Source organism: Dermacentor silvarum, chromosome 1 (assembly GCF_013339745.2).
Source record: "Dermacentor silvarum isolate Dsil-2018 chromosome 1, BIME_Dsil_1.4, whole genome shotgun sequence".
NCBI lineage: Eukaryota > Metazoa > Arthropoda > Arachnida > Ixodida > Ixodidae > Dermacentor > Dermacentor silvarum.
In genome coordinates, this window is record NC_051154.1 from 158,653,395 (window position 1) to 158,673,111 (window position 19,717).

The 19,717-nt window shown below is 43.1% G+C and overlaps 1 protein-coding gene across 6 annotated transcripts in view; it reads left to right on the forward strand.

Moving 5' to 3' along the window:
- The window catches only part of LOC119436287 (protein virilizer homolog), a 259,809-nt gene that overhangs the window by 186,697 nt on the left and 53,395 nt on the right, over positions 1-19,717 (forward strand). For 5 of the 6 annotated variants that reach the window (XM_037703092.2, XM_049656719.1, XM_049656715.1 and 2 more), the window contains 4 exons: positions 4,163-4,198; positions 5,828-5,875; positions 9,604-9,700; positions 19,502-19,656. In XM_037703092.2, coding sequence (XP_037559020.2) covers positions 4,163-4,198; positions 5,828-5,875; positions 9,604-9,700; positions 19,502-19,656 — 336 coding nt within the window. The remainder of the gene's footprint in view (positions 1-4,162; positions 4,199-5,827; positions 5,876-9,603; positions 9,701-19,501; positions 19,657-19,717) is intronic. The other variant, XM_049656721.1, reaches the window with a different exon arrangement.

Genomic DNA, 19,717 nt, shown 5'->3' on the forward strand with positions numbered 1-19,717 from the left:
TTGCAGCGCTGACCGGTTAGATTCACAGCGCGAGCCCATTTCGTTCTTCCTCCTCTTTTCTCGAGGGTCGGCAAGGCATCGAGTGATGGTGCCCGTGCACCTCGTATAAACAATCGAATACCACACGCGTGTAGCAATATTGTTGTGGTGGTTTTTCTGCACGACGAGGCCAAGGTATCCTAATGTGCTGCACTTGGGGTATTGGCGTGCAGTTAATCAGTGTGTTGATACAGTAGAACCCCGCTGATACGTTTTTCACGACCATTAAAAAAAACATAAAAGGCGGGAAACGCAAGAGCCGAGAAACAGGAAAAGTAGAGAAATGAGAGTAGTGTTGAATTGCACACAATATTATTTTAATTCTTACATGTGAAAAAAAGTAGTAGTTTCGCCCGAAAGCCGAAGCATCGATTCCGATAGCAAATTAGTAGCCAATTTAGCCAATTTTAAGGCCACAACGCGTCATAGACACCATCTTAGCAAATACGGATCTCCAAAGCCATGCTTTTGCTGGCGAAAACCAAAAATAGTTCATAGGTGTCGCCCCGGCACTTGGGTGGCCAATCCCATCGTCGTCATCAAGCCAAGCGATATGAAAAGTCCAAATGGCTGCTCGGGCCAGCATTGGGTGGCAGTTCGCAACGTATGATGCGGGAACAGTCCCACAGTTGCGCCACAACAGTGGGGTTACCAATGCATTGGGTTCTATGGGAGCAATGCCGTGACCGGCCGAAAACGACGTAACAGCCGGGATAACACAGCACCCGGGAACTAACAGTGGGGTTCTACTTACTAAGTGGCAGCTTCCACTAAAATTACTTATATATCCATAAAATAGTTATATCTGGGATGGCACCTGCATGAGAAAAATGCAATAGTGTCAGTTTGTGTCGGCATTGCAAGCCTCCTGACCAGGACAATATTCTCGGTCGTTTACTTTCGGAGATAAAATCGCTTTCGCAACATTTCGTGCAGCTGACTTGTCGGTGTAGACAGGCAACATCATCCTTTTGGCACTGTGCCAAGCATGCCGTCCGACGTGACTGGCACGTAGCTGCACCACCATTATTGCTAAGATCGGCCACTCGGTGCCACGTGGCCAATCCCAGCGTAATGGCTGTTTGGCGGCGTGCCAGTAATTTTGGAGCCCAGCAAAACTCATGCCCGCTCGCGAGCGGATCAATTACATGCAGACACTCTGGGGCACGACACATGAATGCTAGTTGACCTGTAAAGTTCATTTATTTTAAAGAAGACGTAATTGCAATCACTGGCTGTTAAAAATGCATCGCGGTGAAGCACGTCGCACTCTTGAGCATAGCTGCTCTGTAGTGCGTGTCTGGTCAGATACGAGATGCGCGCTTCAGACTGGCTGGGGCTAGAGCTGCAGTTTGTTAGACGCATTTTATAGTGAGAAACGGCAGCACTGTCACTACGAGCGCCACTTGCGCAACCTGCACTATAAGATGCGGTGGCGCATGTTGGTCGGCAATGCGATCACTCTCGAGAGATGTCGTGTGAATTGGCATTGGAAACGTCAGCGTCTACAAGCGACAGTGCTTGTCTCTCAGTGCCAAGCATGCTATCTTGGCACTGTGCCAGGAACGCTGTTGCTCGAAGACACCAATGTGTTCGGTGCTGAGTCACATGAAAGCAATTGTATTCCAAAAAATAATTAAGAATACCGCTTTGGAATGCCTTTGGAATGCTCCAACGTTATGACTTCTGATTAATCGAATATACAAACTTAATTACGAATACTGAATAATGATATGCAAATGCAATAAATAAAAAAAATTTATTTAAGATGTTATGTTGCCAACAGTAAAATATAGACAATAAAAGCTTTCTTTGGCCCCTAATTCATAAAATTGAGTATAATTCACACTGTCTGTCTGGTTTTGCTAACTTGTTCTTTATTATACAGCATCAAATGCCCATGAACTTGGGAGACATTTTGCCCTGTTCTAGTTGTCACTCAGCACACCAGTTGTCATGTGACGAGCTCAGCATTGCGGGTAGTGCTGCAAAAGTAATGACAAATGAGCGAGGCAGAAGCTGTGCTAGTACCGAAACAAATTGAACTGGTGGTGTACTGTTCGCTATGATCTGTGTAAGAAACTGGAAGAAGTTCTTCTAAACTGGAAGAACACAGCGACTTTTTTTCTTTGTGTTACTTGCATGCAGGACTCCTGCAGCACAGCACGTACGACAAGCCCCTTCTATTGTTTTTCTTCAGTGTGAGACAGCTGATCGAGCTTCAAATAATCTCTTTCGGGGTACAATCACTTTCACAAGATTTCATGGGACTTGGCACCAGCTTCGTCTGCATATGTGGCCGACAGTGTTCTTGATATGCTGAAAAGCAAGCTTGCCACCGTGTAAAGAACGCTGTCAGCCGTATTACTCTATGAGTCCGGTGCCAAGTCACGTGAAATCTTGCTAAAGTGATTGTACATCTGAAAGCAGTTGCTTAAGAATACCACCCCTGCATTTACAAGAATGCAATGTAACCTCAAATCTAATGCAGGGTGTAAAGATAGCGGGCACCTTCAGTTGCTTGAAGAAAAAAAAATAATTAAAAAAGTAGTTAGCTCCAGTTAAGGAGAGAAAGTAATCTCAAATAAGGGCACGTAATGCACCCACACTAATGCTTAGAATAGTGCCTTTTAGCATCGTGCAGATGTCTTTATTGAAAGCAAAATAGATTAATATAAATGCAGTAGAACGTCGTTGATATGATCCCTTTAGTACAATTCTCGGCGCCAACGTTCATGATCGAGAACGCAGTATTACCCAATACATTTACGCTTCCTTACTGGTGCATACGTTCCCAGAAAATGCGATCTTTCGGCACCAACGTTCAGTACATTGCCATCGTATGATATGTTTTCCAACCGCTAGATCCCATTTAAACAAGACAAGGCACGAGGGCGCGCGCGGTTGAGAACTGTAGTCACCCGCCTGTCTCACGTGAGAACGCCGGCGCTCTCAGTTTCCTATTCCAGTACCAGCAAATCTCCTCCCTAGTCATTGCAGATATTTACTGCTATCGCCGCCAACCCTATTGCGATGATAAGCATCTTCACCTATCTGTTTTACAGCACGCGGGACATAATGCCGTTGGAAGCATGCTGCACGCCTTTCATAGGCAATAACCCAAACCCATTGCCGTTTCCTGATGCAGGCAGCGCGAAGTGAGCGTCATGTTTCGCTTTGGCAGCATCGTAGGCATCATATCCTCGCATTGCCCATCAGCTTGATTTCATTTCGGTTTCCCATCACTTAAAACACTGCTTTGATAAAGTGGAAGCTTGGGCAAGTTGGTGATTCAATATCGACATGTCTGCACAGTGCAAAAGACGAAGACTGAAGGAAGAACACAACACAGGCGCTGACTTTAACTGATCTTTATCATTATTATTTTCATTATTTATTATCGTGCTAAATAAAGATCAGTTGAAGTCAGCGCCAATGTTGCGTCCTTTCTTCAGTCCTCGTCTTTTGCGCTGTGCAAGCATGTCGATAAGGAACATTGCACAATAGTAAAACGACAATGTGCGTGTTGGGTCTCTTGGACCCCGCCAGCTCGACACGCTTCAGTGTCTCGTGTGCAACAATTTGTGCTGAGTGGGCACATCAGAACTTGTCGCAAATTCCCCTGCTTGAAGTCAAGCCGAATTCCTCAGGCCGCATTCAACGAGCGCAAACATAAGCTTGCCTAAGCCGCAAAAACGACAGCGCACGTCTCGGACTACTTCGACCCCACTAGCTCAGCGGGCGTTGGTGTCTCAGGCTAGCACGAATTGCACAACAATTGCTTTACATAGATGTCAACTACAGTTGAGTCTGTCAGATCTTTTAGTGACTTTGGATCATACATTTTCCCGGTTAGTACATTTTTCTAGCTTTTTTCTCAATATGTATGAACGAGGTTTTTAGAAACTGTATAGGGTCTCGGACGATGTGATGTGAATATGATGGGGCGCCCATTTATGCCAGAGCTTCTACTGTGGACCCTGCCACTGGAAATCAAGCTTACAACCTCCACATGTTTTTTTACTCTACGAACTTATCTTTTATGGTGGCTATTTTTTAGTGGAGATGGAAAGAATTTAGAAATATTCAGTGACCTGCTTATTTGTAATTTTTTATTTTTCAGAAAAAGTTAAAGAAGCTGGCGGAAATTAGAGACGCGGTAAGAATTCCATACATTTGGTTGCTTTATGATACAAAAAATACACTAAACCCTCGTTATAATGAATAGATGGAGAAGGGAAATGGAGTTCATTATAAGCTGTATTTCATTAACCCCTTGAGGGTCACTTTTTTTTTTTTTTTTTTTTTAATGAATGCCCCCAGGGTCACAATTCTTTTTGCGGCTTAAAATTGTTTGTGATTTATTTCAAGCAAAAACAAGCAAATAATTTTTTTAGGTGGCAATAAAGCAAGAAATTTTTTATTTGTGCAGTTTTATATATGCTTTATTGGATAAACTAGCATAATTATTTTTTTTTGTGATATTCGAATAGTGAGATTTTCTAATTGAATACAAATAGTATTTGAGAAAAACGACTATGTAATATCGAATCGAATATAGAATACTTTCTTATTTCTAAACAAAGTGAAATATGAAGCTCTGGTGGAGTCCACTTTTTAAAAAATGAGACTCGTATCCATTATTTGGTAGGTGTATGTAATATCATTTGTAAGTGGATGTCCAGACAATTGAGTAGCTTGTAAATGATAAGCTGCTTTCCATTTGTCTAACCACCATGACAACAACAGTAGAGAGAGAAGGAGAAAGCTGTTTATTGAAAAGCTGAGGCACCTTCTGTTGCTTCAAGAAAAAAAAAATTTAGCCAGCGTATATTCACCTACATGCTACTCTGCAAGGAATGGGATGGAGGGAACAAAATATCCTAGAAGAAGGTTGGCTGATAGCTACTACAACAGCAATAATAATAATAAAATGAGAACAGCATGCCACCAGATGCACGTGCAGCATTGTTTTGGTTGAAAGAGAGAAGTTTATTACTACAGCACCGCACATTGTTTTAAACTGATGCAAATAAGGCGAGACTGGCTAAATAATAAATAAAGACAAATTCTTATATAGGGTGCCTTTTTCAAGGGTGGAAATTGTTGAGAAGTTATCTGCTCCTTGCATTCGCTTAAGAATTGGTGCCTCTGCGCTGCAACCACAGTTGTCCTGCAAGCCTTCAGTGCAGTCCTCACTTCAATTGTATTCAAAGCATACCTGCCAACTCTCCAGAGTTTTTCGTAAAGTTTACGAATTTGGGCTCGTTCTACAATAATATGAATATTGCATCATTTTTTAAACGAAAAATAAGTTCTTTCTGCGAAAAAAGTTTTCAAAGTTTTGATTAATTAACTGAAGATTTTAAAAAAAAACATGCATGGGCAAAATAGCAATTATGTGGAACTTGCACTGCCTTCTTGAGGCAGTGTAAGATGCTGTAGACTAGTGGGGTACTTGCTTTAAGCAAGTTGGTTCAGTATAATTCCTGAAGCAGGTGAAATCGGCAGGAGCAAAGTCACTGAAAAAGACAGTGCAATCTATTGGCAGTGGGTGGTTTGTCAGTCCCTGCTGTTCCAAGTTTGCTGCTGCATGTGGGCTGTGTCTGAAGTTAGAATGCGAAAAAAAACCTGCTGCCACTTAGAACCAAACCTACAACCTCTACATGCTTTTCTCTCTCCCCTACTAATTCAGCTGCAATGGTGGCTATTTCTAGCTAAAGATGCAAATTTTTCTGATATTTCGAGCAGCTTGAAAATGAAGTTTTCTTTTTGTTGATTTTTTCAGGATGAATATCGGGAAGAATTAAAGAAGTCACCAGAAATTGGAGACTCGGTAAGACCAGCACTTCATAAATTTTTTTGGTCAGTGCTTGAAATACTCAATGCATATTACAGTCCAGCCTTGTTATCACAAAGTTGCATTGGAAATTGAAAATTTGGAGGACGCTTAAGCTTCGCCTTTAAGAAGGGAACGCGGTAGCATTCAAAGATCCCTGGTTGCTTATCAGGCTTCCGGGCAACTGCAGCTTTCTTTTTTCTCCAACTTCGCCTCCGCATGTGGCTGCCAAGGAGGCGAGCGTCATCTGGAGGGTGTTCTTGCAAGGAACAAACTGTGGCGCGCCGCTGTATGAGTGGTAGAAATGCTGGAAAAGGGGCTTGTGTTTGAGTTTCCGCGTAAGAGAATTATGTTTTCTCATATATTCTAATTACAATCCGACATTATCACGTCTGTAAGTTGTGGTTACGTCATACTTTACAATTTTTCTGACGCATCTTTGAGAAATTTGATTAGTTCACCAACGCCTCTGTGCCACGCGGGAGGGCCTGCGTGGTCGGGGTGGTTCGGGATGATTTTTTGTGCCGCAGACGCCGATGCTAGATTTTATGTGACATGGGGTCTTTAACGCTATCAAATTAATATACATTCATTATATGTTATATTCGTTAGAAGCATACACACAGACATCTGTGAGGGTGAAAGTCTGTGTGGTCAGATCTATGCGAAAGAAATGCCAGTGGGGTGCCTCCAACGAGCCAGCAAAAGGTCTGCAAATTTTGATCACTCATAGTCATCTTGCCGTGCTGATACGAGGCACAGAAACAACAATAACTTACATGCACTCTGCACCGCTGCAAATACACAACCGTGTAATTGGTCTTATCACTCTGGCTAGGCACATTAGCTTGCCATCTGTGGTCCAACCAAGCCCAGACAGCTGCACTTATGAGGCCGTTAGGCATAACCAGTGCCGCTTCATAGGAAGTCAGCAAACAAAGTTGCATTTTTGTGCCAGCACAGTGTTTCATGCCTGAAACACTGTGCGGTGTCTGAAATTTCAGTTATTGTCCTATATATGTTGGTGCTAGGGGTAAGTGGTGGTGCCACAGGAATCTTGCAAGTCCGAAAAATCAGGCGTCTGAAAAATTGGTCGGCCACTTTATTTGATGTTTTTGCTACCAGAATATATATTTTGAGGCACATGCAAACAAAAATTTGCATTGCTATTATAACCGATACTGTGTCGGATCCCAAATTTTCAATTTCGTTTTAGTAGGAGAAATAAAGCATCACCAACTACATTTTATGTTTCCTTTGTATCCAATAATTCCTTATATCGTGTTCGCTATATAGAGGTTTGACTTTACAGTAAAGCTTTGCTATACTAATCTAGAATGAGGAGCCGAAATAGCTTTGTTTTAAACATTACGTAGCTATAACAATTGTCTGTTCGCTTGCCTGCATACGGCACCAGCAAACACTAGGGACAAGAAAAGGAGACTGGGACGATCGCAGAGCACTTTGCAATGGGGGGTGAGAGTTGTGACCAGGTTAGCAAAGCTGATACAAATACCCACTGTGCATTGGTGAAGAACCCCTAGAAAGAAATTAAAAATTGTGCGATTGTGTCAATATTCCATCTCACTGTGGCCGTGTTGAATTACTGCACATGCGCGCTCATGTCATGAACTCACGGCTTCGTGTGCTATTCTCATGTTATTCATGATCGCTTGGCTTATCAGCATTTTGTAAATGTGCTGGTGGAGCACTGCAAGCATTTGCTTTTGTTCAAGAATAAATCAAAATAGACTTTCATTGCACTAAAGACTGGTTAATTCGGAAAATTGAATAATTCACTCTTGCCCTCTGGCCTTACTGCCACATTTATTATTCTGCAAACGTTCCTTTACTTGGATGCATTTAGTCATGTGCCTGTCATCACACGGCAAGCCCTGGACTGCAGCAAGCACCCCAAAGATAAATTGTGAACGAGTGAAGTAAGAGTAGCAATAGCATTTTACCAAAATGAAACAGCGCAATGAGCATCACTATGATCATCACTTGGAAATAAACCATAAAAAGGACCTGTGGGTTTTCTGCATGGAGGTGGTTTTCTGAGCCCAGGTGTGGGAAGGCAGTTTTTTTGCTGGGAGGCTGCCCGATCTATCGGCTGTCACATCTGTTATTACGCCGTGCTGTGTGCATTGGCTGTCAAATGACCTTTACACTCACAAGCATTCTGCTGTGTGAATTGTCTCTAATCATGGCATTTGCTATAACAAATATGTGGGAAGTAGCTTGAAATTAGCCATTGGGTACACAGCTGTAGATCAGTAGAAACAAATGCATAAAGCTAAGCCCACTACTGCACTGCTAGCAATAACAATAAATATTTCCCAGAGCTGCCATGCTGCTGTATCAACGTGCCTTGCTAAGAGAAAACAAAAGGTAGCACTCAATTCAGTTAGTTCTGAATACAGTTGACCTTAGTTAAATAGACCCTGACGGGACCAACAAAATCGGTCAAATTGTGTGGCGGATCGAATTAAACAAGATGCACAAAAAACGGCAGAACACACTGCTCATTTATTTGGCAGCATTTGCCCGATTCTGACACGTCCCCGAATCAAACGCGCGTCCGCTTTCTATGTGTCCAATGTAGTAAGCTAACACAGAAATGATATTAAAGCTCCTAAACAATGTAGAAATCTAACGTGCACCCGAATTTCTAGCAAGAAAAATTGTTGCACAATGGCAACTGGTTTCCTAATGTCAGCTTCGCCATGCGGTGGTTTTAAAGTCTGCTTTGCCACAATACATCCGTATTATGCGGCAAAGCATGACGTTTTGAAGGAGGTTTTGGTTTCATGTTCGATTGCACTGCGCAGGGAATTTTCGAACAAATTTTATTGAAAAAAAAAAACTAGTCTTAGAATCGGATAAATACTGTAAACAAACATTGGGGAGCCACGGTTATCTTGAAAATCTTCCTAGGGTGGGCCAAAATACGTGTTTTCAACAAGAGATGACAGCGCATTCACTGTCCCCTAAGCTTCGCCTAGACAGATGCTGCTACTAAAGGTGTAGCTATTAGGGTCACCATAGGGGTGAGGCAAGGCGCATGCTGACTGGTCAAGTTTGAATTATCTGGCGAAGGCCAATTTCACGATCGAAATAACGAAAGTTTGGGCTTATAGAAATGCATGGCCGCCGGCCAGGACCTTTGGTTGGGATCAAAATAACCAGAGTTGAATTAACAGAAGTCTACTGTATTTGTCCAGTTGAATACTCGAAAGCTATCAAATAAGTGGTGTACGAACTGAATACAAATATTTATATATTATAAGATTTGTACCTTCAATTTTGAATACAGTAAAACCTCGTTATAACGAAGTTGAATGTGGAGCCAGCATTACTTCCTTATATTCATTATTACATATACAGCAGTATGAATCTCTGTGGAGATTTCAAGAGGAATTTCACTTACTTGGTTATATCCCGTTTCATTATAAGGAGGTTTGACTGTATTCATGAGTTCCCAATGAACAGTTGCACAGAAACACAAGTGCAGCACTGCATTTGCTGTCTCTGGCAAGCTTTCAGTGCGCTGATTTTCCTGCCTGTGCCACAGTGAAGCCATGCAGATCAGATGAAGTTCTGTGCCTCTTTACACAACCCTTGGATCTTCCTTCACTGTCTCTTACAGTAGCTTTATTTATTCTTTTTGTGTTTTTTTTTTCTCCTGACTGTTTTTGTTTCACTGAAGTATAATTAATCTGCAGCAATTTCCTGTGAATGACAAAGCCCTTCAGAGTCTGATTAATGGCCTGGAAGACCAGATGGAGTTGCTCGGAGAGGCGGCTGTAACTCCTGAGAAAGGCAAGTAATTTGTTTCAGATTACTTTCTCTCTGGGTTTGCATTTTGTATGTTAAAGGACATAAAGAATGGGACAAATTTCACAAAACAGTGATTAGGAATAAAGAGACAAGATACAATGCTAAAATAAGTAAGGGAACATGTTCAGTTGCTCTATCATAATTAAAATACCATTTCCAAGCATTACTGCTCTGTGTACAGCTGTGAACCAACAATTCCACTCAAAATGTTGGCTTGTTGTATCCAGCAGCTTTGTAAAATCCTTGGCATTGATTATGCTTTACCTTCATCTTTTGTACCACAGGGCAAAACATAGAGTGAAAGCACAGCATTATTACTTGTAAAGAAATGGAGCATTGATGTTGCCTGCGTGGGCAGCGGCAGCTTCCTGCATGCTTCATACTTCCACTTCATACTTAGCATCGATTTACATTATGCATACCTATCTCGTTCATTCATACAGTACGAACTATTTTCGGTCACAATCAAACAATGAAGGAAGTCTCTCGAGCCTTTACAGACTTGTCTGATATGTATAAGAAGGTGTAATATGGATCATGAAAAGAGAGGGAACACCCTGTAGGTGATGAAAGGCACTTTCTGGCTCCTTGTAACCCTACTTATACTAGTCGCTTTGTAAATATCCTATATGCATTGGAGCTTCCTTTGATGAAGGGACTGCAGCTGAGTAACATTGTCGTAGGTAATTAGGGATACAGTAAAACTTCTTAATTTGACCCCCGTTAATTTGGAAAACCGGATAATCAGGACTCGTCCTCTGGTCTCGGCAGGCATGTGCAATATTTAATGGCATCAAACTCATGTTAATTTGGGCATATTTAGCTGCACACCAGTTAATTCAAACAAACCTCGGAGTGCCATAAATGTGTGACGTAAGAGAGCAAAAGTGGTGTTAGCGTCCAATTGAAACGAAGTGGTGGACTCTGCATTGCCATTCATCAGCGGAAAACGGCAGAAATGCCAGAGTGCTTTGGTCATGCATGACACCATGTTGGGAGCGTGACTTAAGAACTGTGTAGTCGCCATGTGTGATCGCGTCAGTAGTGACCACGGTTCTGTATGCAGCGGTTGTGCCTAACAGTAGTTCCATTTTGACTTGGTGGACACGTTGGCTACATCCTTTCAGAACTGCGTAGTTGGCATTTGGGATCATGGCGTCGATGGCGACCACGGTTTCATCCGCAGTGGATGCGGCAAACGGTAGTTTCGTTTTGACTCGGTGTACATTGACTGCATGCCTTCAGAATTGCATCAGTAGCGACCGCGGTTTCATTTGCAGCGGTTGCGGCGAGCAATAGTTTCATTTTGAGTCGATGCAATGCATAGGCGATACTGCAGCCCGCACGCTGACATCAAATCCTCCAGCTACATCACAATAGACGGCTGATCTGTTGCTGACCAGCTCACTGGCAAAAAATAATCGGGATGTGCGTGGTAGTGAAATATGTCTCAGATGAAGACATGTTTTGCACCACGGCCGCAATGCGAAAGAAGTCGCGAGGCCTTCACCAGTGTGACCGCTAATCAGTCACAAGATGACAAGCATTTCAGCTTCCAAACTATTTTTGTGCAAAGTAGAAACAGGATATGCTGATTCATTCAGTAAATAAAATCATGTTGATGTATTAAGCATTTGTTTATTGTTCTCTTGGTACCCTCGATAATTTGACATTTGGTTAATTCGGACATTTCTTTCGGTCCCGTGAAATCGAAATTGGCAAGGTTTTACTGTGTTTAAAATATCGTATTTACTAGCATAATGAACACACTCACGTACTGAATGCACCCCCAGTTTTCCAATCAGAAAGTGCGTTTTTGCTTTTCCTCGCATAATGATCGCATGCATCCCAAACTTGCTGCCTTAGAGTAGGAGACACATGGTATTTTTCAACGTCCGATACGGCGTCCGATGTGCCGGAATGGCATCCCAACCCAAGGCGTTGCCATGCCATAGTGTCAGATTCGACGCATGCCACTACAGCACGGCAAAATGCCTCGAATCCGGCTGCTGTTTTGGCACATCGGATGCCATATCATACCGTGTGTATACTACTTTTTAGAGGTGGCTGCAGAAAAAAACACTTTGCGAATTTTATTCTGCATAATGAACATCCCCCCCCCCCCCCAGCTTTGTGAAAATCTTCCTGAAAAAAAAAAAGTGCCGTCATTATGCAAGTAAATACAATACTAATCTTCTGTTAATCAAGGATTATCCCATTCTATGCTATGCACAGACGGCAGAAAAGCCTGTCGGCGGGAACTCTAGACTCAAGACTGAAAATTGTGCTGTTTCTTGTGTTATTATATTGAACATAAATTGTGTTTGGATGATTCAAATGTCAAAGATGGGATGCATTTGACTGTCAGAATAACAGTGGATTTAATTTTATTTATTGTCACCCTTTGTCTTTGTCTTTGTCCCATGCTGCCTTAATCATCGGAATGTTGCACTTGGCATGATCGTTGCAACCCGCTGTGGTTGCTTAGTGGCTATGGTGTTGGGCAGCACGAGGTCGCAGGATCGAATCCCGGCCACGCCGGCCGCATTTCGATGGGGGCGAAATGTGAAAGCACCCGTGTATTTAGATTTAGGTGCACGCTAAAGAACCCCAGGTGGTCCAAATTATTCCGGAGTCCCCCACTACGGTGTGCTTCATAATCACATCGTGGTTTTGGCACATAAAACCCCACAATTTAATTTATTGATCGTTGCACGATCATTCTTTTGCGGACATTTGCCTGTGCACTGCAGATTTTGCCTGCAGGATCCTGCAGCATTTGCCATTACAGGATTTTGTATCAGCTTATTCTCTGGTTACTTACATCCCCCCGCCCTTAGAGCGATCAGATTTGAGGGTAATGTGAGGGCAATAAATTAAGTTTGACTCCACCTTCAACTTCATTGTAGTAAGGTTTTACTGTGTGTATATATATATATATATATATACACACACACACTCAGTCACGGACGGATTTGAAATTCGAACTTGTTGGATATTCCGGACTTCATAAATGCACTGTCAGGGTTCCCATAGAGCTAATGCATTTTTGCGACTGATTTTTCAGCTGAATTTAGGCCCCAAAATTAGATTTTCCGGACTAAATCGCTCGTTCCGAGCCACGCTACTCATTCTTGGAGGCCGCCATGTTGGATTTCCCGCTGCCTTGCCCAGGCTTGGCTCCCAAGCGTCTCCCAGATTTGGAGACACACGCTATCAATAAAGAGCGCGCACCATCTCCTGGTCTCTGAGGCCATGCCCACTCTTCCTTAGCTGAGAAAAAACTCTAGGGGACGACAGTTCTTCTTTTTAGATGCAGAGCATCTTATAGCGGCGGCCTGTCTCGCGGCGGCGGCGGCGTCCGTCCGCACCTTTCCTCATTCTCTCCACGCCATCTGTTCGATAACGCGCTTCTCCCTCCGTGTCTTCATCCGCCACCTGTGCGATAGCGCACGCATGCGCGCCTCTCTCTCTCCTCCTCCTCTCCGCGCCAGCTGCTTATATAAACCTGGTGCATGCGCCGCTGCCTCAGTTGCTGCTTCGGTTTAGTCACGCTGCTCCCTCCGATGCGCTGAATGGACGCCAACGAATCTGTCAACGAACTGTCTGGCACATCTTCAAACAGCAGCAGCCAGTTCATTAACAGAACCGCGAGCACCTCTGAAGGCAAGGCTGCGCAGAGAAGAGCTCGCGACGCAGAACGTAAACGTCGGCGACGCGCAGCGGATCTAGATTCAGTTCGCCAACGCGAAGCCGCTTCGAAACGTCAGCGTCGAGCAGCGGATTCCACACTTCGAGAACGCGAAGCCGCTTCGAAACGTCAACGTCGAGCAGCGGATCCTGAGCTTCGAGAACGGGAAGCCGCATTGGTTCGTGAACGTCGAGCAGCAGAACCTGTGGTTCGGGACCGCGAAGTTCAACGTAAACATACGAAGCGAGCGGCGGAACCCGACCTTCGAGAACGTGAAGCCGCGTTGGTTCGTGAACGTCGAGCAGCGGAAGCTTTGGCAATGTGAAGCAGCGTCGGTTTGAGAACGTCGAGCAGCAGAACCTGAGGTACGGGACCGTGAAGTTCAACGCAAACGTACGAAGCGAGCGGCGGAACCCGAAGTTCGAGAACAGGAAGCTACGTGTAAACATCGAGAGGCTGCTCCCGATGCTGCACGCGACGCGTGAACGCCGTTATAACAACCGCGATGCTCCGCATCAGCCCATGGTTCCCCTCGGGAAGATGGTGTAATTTTTTTAATTCTTTTTTCGGTCAGCACTATCGTCATATCACATTGCGAATTCCGTTGATTATTATTATTTTTATAAGTTCGGTTGCTATTTTGCACGTAGTGCGTGCACCTCGAAGACGTGTGCAGCTTCGCATTTGTGTAATTGGCGCCACCTCCGGTGCCTTCATGAGAGCCATGTTGTGTGAAGCGTGGTCTCCACGATCAGCTCTGGCAGCGCGCCGTTTCTGAGCCATAGAGTTAACAAGATTACACTTCTCCGCTGAGTTACGCTCCAAATGGGAGTGCCGGAGCTGATCGCGGAGGCGACGTGCGAATGAACGGGGCTCGTTTCTTTGACCTCCATGGCGATCTCTGCTAACGGAGATCGCCAGCGCGGTATCGCTCTTGTTGACTGTATGCGGAGACTTCGTCAGTCTTGGGCAAATCCAAGAAAATCTGATCGCGTCCAAGCGTAGTATGAGGCACGGCATTATTAAATATTTTTTTTTGCCACTCTAAGCCTAATAAATAATCTTTTTTAGGGTGAACGAGTTTTTTTTACTATTTTTCGGTCCCCGTGAAGTCCGGAAAATTGGTTGGCGACTTATATACAATTTCAGTCTTCCGGTTCATTGTCAAACGCCCTAGTAATAATGTATTCTAATTTATTGACTTGTACACATATGGTGCCAAAAAGATGAAATCTCAATTCCGTTGACAAAAATGCATAGGGTTTTCCTTCCCAGTTGCCGTTAGCGATGTGCAGCCCAGTAAGGTGTTGGCCCACTCGGGTACCGCATGTTCCACTACGCGCTCCCTCATTGATCAAGTTACATTTCTGCGTTCAACTGAGAAAATTGGTCTCAGATCCTCTTGACTCTTTTTTTTTTTTCTTTTTTAACTGCATGCAAGCGATGTGTTTAAAGGCCGGATATCAAGAGCAAGCCCTCCAAACCATGTGACATTGCCCCACTGTTTTGTCATAGCACCCAGGCACAATTTTTGCTATCTCTGTTCAGGAACATGCCGACTGTTTTCACCCAAAGATTTTCTGTTTTGTAAATCTGTGCTCTCCGAACCATGTTTTCACATTGTAAGGAAAAGGAGCCTGCAACAGCGAGCACACTTGAACCTTAGATGTTTCAACGGTGGTACAGTTTATTTGATCACAATTCTTTCTTTTTAATTCCACAATGAAACACATAATACGATGTGTTTTTCCAGATTGAGTTAGTTCATGAACTTACTAATTTGTGAAATTTTTAAGAGAATCAAAGATGACCTTTCTTTTTAAATAAATTTTTAAAGTAGCACTAATTCACTAAATGCCAAAGCACTGGTAGGTTTCTAATCCCAACGAGGGCAAAGATATTTGCTTTAAGTTTGAACGATTTTCATAGCAACAGGCTGGTAAAACTTGAAAACTGCTCTTTATAGATGCGGAGAAAAAAAATACAGTAATACCCTGTTTACTTGAAGCAGTAAAAACTGGAAAAAAGGGCAAGATAAGCGGTGTTTCGAGATAGCCAAATTCATGAAAATATTAGCATAGCCACCGTGTAAAGCCAACATGGCGCCTTTCCAATGTGGTGCCGGTAACTGCCAACTTCCTCACAAAAGCGCAATGTACCAGGAGTGGTACTTTTAGTAGATGATTGTTGCGATATTATGTGCGACCCAGCAACCAACACGTCGGTCATATATAGCTCTTTCAGGGTCAATGACGTACATGTAAGCCCTCCGCGAACACCTTCAAAATGGTCAATGACGTACATGTACGTCATTGTTTGTACATTTAAAAAGCGCGCCTCTTTCTCTCATTTCTTTTGCGTGGCGTGTGCTGCCGCTTGACAGGTGCACATGGAATTTTTAAGTTGCATCGATGCCTCTCTGGGCTTTTTTTTTTTTTTTTTTTAACAGCATCAGTGCGTCGGCTATCGCTCGCGCATCCGGGCGCGCGCGCGGTGGCGGCAAGTTTCGGTTTTCTCCTGCGGCGGCTCCCGTTTGTTGCACACGCTAAACTGATGGCTGTCTGGTTTCAAATCTCTCAATGGGTGGCCCCTTGTTACTCGATCGTTTGTCACTCACCGCGGGACGTTTACACCTGTTCCCGGGCAGGTGCGTGTATACACAAATGATGCTGCCTTTCTTGCATTTCTTTTTTTGGAGGCCACAAAGCTCTATCGCACCTTGTTGGCGATAAGACGAAGGCTTCTGACTTGTTTCGGTTTCCAGACGTGGACACAACCATTTTTCAGTACGCTTATCTTCTTATTCATGAATAAACATTGTCTATTTTACAACACAAACAATTTTTTCGTCACTCTACGGTCACCCTAAAAAATTACGATGATTTTTTTTTTTTTCGAAATAAGTTCTTTCGAAGAATTTAAATCCGCAGTAAAAAAAATCGACCCTGGGGGGTCGCATTTGGCAAAAAAAATTCGACCCTCAAAGCGATAGGCAATGGCGAACCTCGCATATATAAGCGCAAACACAGATGCATGTTGACACCATGTTCAAAACCGAGTCATGCTAACAATTTCGCGAACGTGCTCGGGGACCGGGCATCAAGGCACTGCTGTGCGTGGCTGGCGTGTTTACAAGTGGCGGCCCGCTTGCCTCTGGCCGACGCTACTCTTTCTCGCACTCTTTGCGTGCGTCAGCGGTCGTAGCGACACTCCGCCCGCGTAATCAATGGGATCAGCCCACTGAGAACTGTAGATGAGGGTGAAGTAGAATCAAGCAAAAGGTATTGGGACAAAATTGCAGGCCTGTAATGGTATTTTGTAGCGATGCGTTATGCTTAATTCTATGCTAGTCTTATCATCCACTGCTCACGGCCAGCTGATCCCATTGATAACGTGAGCGGACCGTTGCTCTGACCGCTGACCAAGCGCGAAAAGCTCTAAAAAGCATTAGCATCACAAAAGGCATCGCTACAAAATACCTGCCCTGGTTTCACTTTTTGGTGATACCACAGCTGCACAAAAAGTACAAAAGAACATTTCAGTACTGTCTTTTTTTCAGCATTTTCGCAGTGTTGGTTTCGAGATATATGGAGTTCGGTGTAGTGGCGTTTCAAGATAAGGGGTTTTTATGAAAAACCCACGGAGTTGACACCGTGCTAGGGAAAAAATTCGACTTATCCGATAATTCAAGACATCAGAGTTCGAGTTAACAAGAGTTTACAGTATTAACTTTGTGTAATATTGTGCAATGTTCTATTTTTGCAACATTTTTTTCTCCTTATCTTAGCGGTGATGCTCCGGAGTAATAATCAGTTGGAATCAATGCTAGTGACCCGTACGTAGTCTGTCACTAAACACTCTTAGAGCCATGGCCACAACGCATTTTCTTTTGGAGCTAAGCAAAATGCGTATTTGTCAAAATCCGCAAAAATTGCTTCTGGCAAACCAGGTAGTTTTTTCTTCCTTTTTTTTTTTTCATGAGGACAAGTTACTAAATTAAAAAAAAAATGAGATTGATTTTGTTGGCCTCTGCACTTGAGCAGACAATCACATTGTTTTCTCATTAATATAAAAATGGTCATTGGACATCCCTGGCTAAACTTATCTCTACATGTACTGTAGATAAAATGTGCAAATGTATTACCTCTGAGATCTCCAATGCTGTGTGGTGCCCGCACAGGTTGACGACTTCAGGTGCCATACCTATAATTCCATATATCTCTCTAGTGTCTTACTGTAAATGGTGGCAGTGGCATTCACCCGATAACCCCCACTCCCGAGCTGTACTCATCATGGGAGGTCGTATCAATATCACCAGTCATGAGTCGCACTCGTTTAGCCCGATGTGCTGCTCCCACCGCCAAAGACGAGTTACCTACAGTAGGCATTGATGGAAAGCTGCCTTCAAGAGCAGCTTTTTTATTATTTTATATTATTATTATTATTTTTATTATTATTATTTTAACCAGAAATCAATCAAGTATTATATTTTCAGTCGAAGCCGAATTGTGATAGCTTTGTCGAAAGCTCCAGACAATGGGATAATAGTGGAGAGAAGGGGTGAAGGATGAAGGGTGCTGCACATTCTAACAGCAGCAACAGCAAGGAACCAAGCTTGCAGAGAAGCGCAGAATGAAAGAGGAAAGGATAGTTTATGCAGCATGCATCCAGCTTTCAATGAGGGGCGATCATTGTCTGTCATGCCAACCACTGGACCAGGTGGACCAGCAGGTGCGTCAGCGGTTCATGACTACCAATTTTTGTGATGTGCAGAGATGACTTGTAAACAAACGCTATGCCAAAAAAAAAAAAAAAACCTGACTTCATTTGGCATGCATTTAAAAAGGGTCACCTTAAAAGAGAATATAATAGGCATTTTTTGTACGTTCAAGGAATTCTGGTGCAACACATTAGTTACTGGGCAACACATTAGTTACTGGGTCAACAGCTATTTGATAAAGCAAGAAAAAAAGGAAATGCAAAATTGTTGTGTCAGTAGTCCAAAGACAACTTTCTGTTTGTAGCATGATTTGTTTCTTCAAAATTTATGTATCTAAGTCACCAGTTTTGTTTTATTTTTAACACATGTGCATAAGCCCACAAATTCGATTAATACGGTAAATAATCAATTGGAGGGTTAATTGGCCTGGCTAAAATTCTTAATTGATGTCCAGCCCCAGTCCGAAACATTTATTGCCATTATTCTCAATGCAACTTTAGCTCAGGTCACCACAAAGCTGTTCAGATCCAAAGAGCAAGCATACACAATGTTAGGCATTTACTTTTGAGTGACTGGACTGAGATTTACCTCATGCACAGTGTCCATTACAAGCAAAACTAGCCATGCACAGGCACCATTGATAAAGAAAATTTGTGATAACTGCAGTGATAAAAGGTGGTCCCATTGTGGTGGCCACCCTGTTCCTCACAGTCATTCTTTACTTATTTATTTATTTATTTATTCAAAATACCTTACAGGCCCATTGAAGGGCATTGAGTAAGGGGGGCAACAATAATTACAAGTCAAAAAATAAAAAAAACAAAGATACAGACGGAAAAAAAAGGCAACAATACAAATATTACAAAAAGCTAAGTACAACATCTTTATACAATATTAATACGCAACGAATTCAAGTTATCACGGAATGTTTCGCGATTAGAGATGGATGCTATGTGATCCGGAAGACTATTCCAATGTGCAATAGCTCGAGGTACTGGTGATGAGTTAAATGCCTTCGTTAGACCATGAATGCGTGCAAAACTAAGTGCATTGTGAATGCGTCGAGATGTGCGCATAGGTGCATGAAGCGGCAAACAGTGAAATTTATTACTATAAATGTACCTGTGACAAAGACATAAAAGAGCGATGACACAGTGATCTTCCAATGACTGAAATGCAATGTCTTGCTTTATTCGGGTAACACTTGAATGATAGTCGTAGTTGCCAGATATGAATCTGGCTGCTTCTGTGTTGATTCTGTGCTTTTTCCTTGCTTTCTTTTGGTATACTGTTGTGACATTGAAGAGCATAGTGTGCTCTTGTTTATGGAGAAATTATACAAGGATGCCTTTTCATTTTTTCTTTGCTACAGAGCTTGCTGAACCTGTGTTGCCTGCCCAGGATGGGTTGTCTGCCCAGTTTGCCTCCAGAACTGTTTTCGTGCTCGCAGAAGTTGACGAAAGACGTCTCAACCCAACATACTGGCTTTCTGCTTCTATTGAAGACACGGAGCAGGAACCACAACAGGTTTTGTTTACTGTTTCTTATTTCAGTTCTGGGGGGAAAATGACAACTGTAGTTTGCTCAA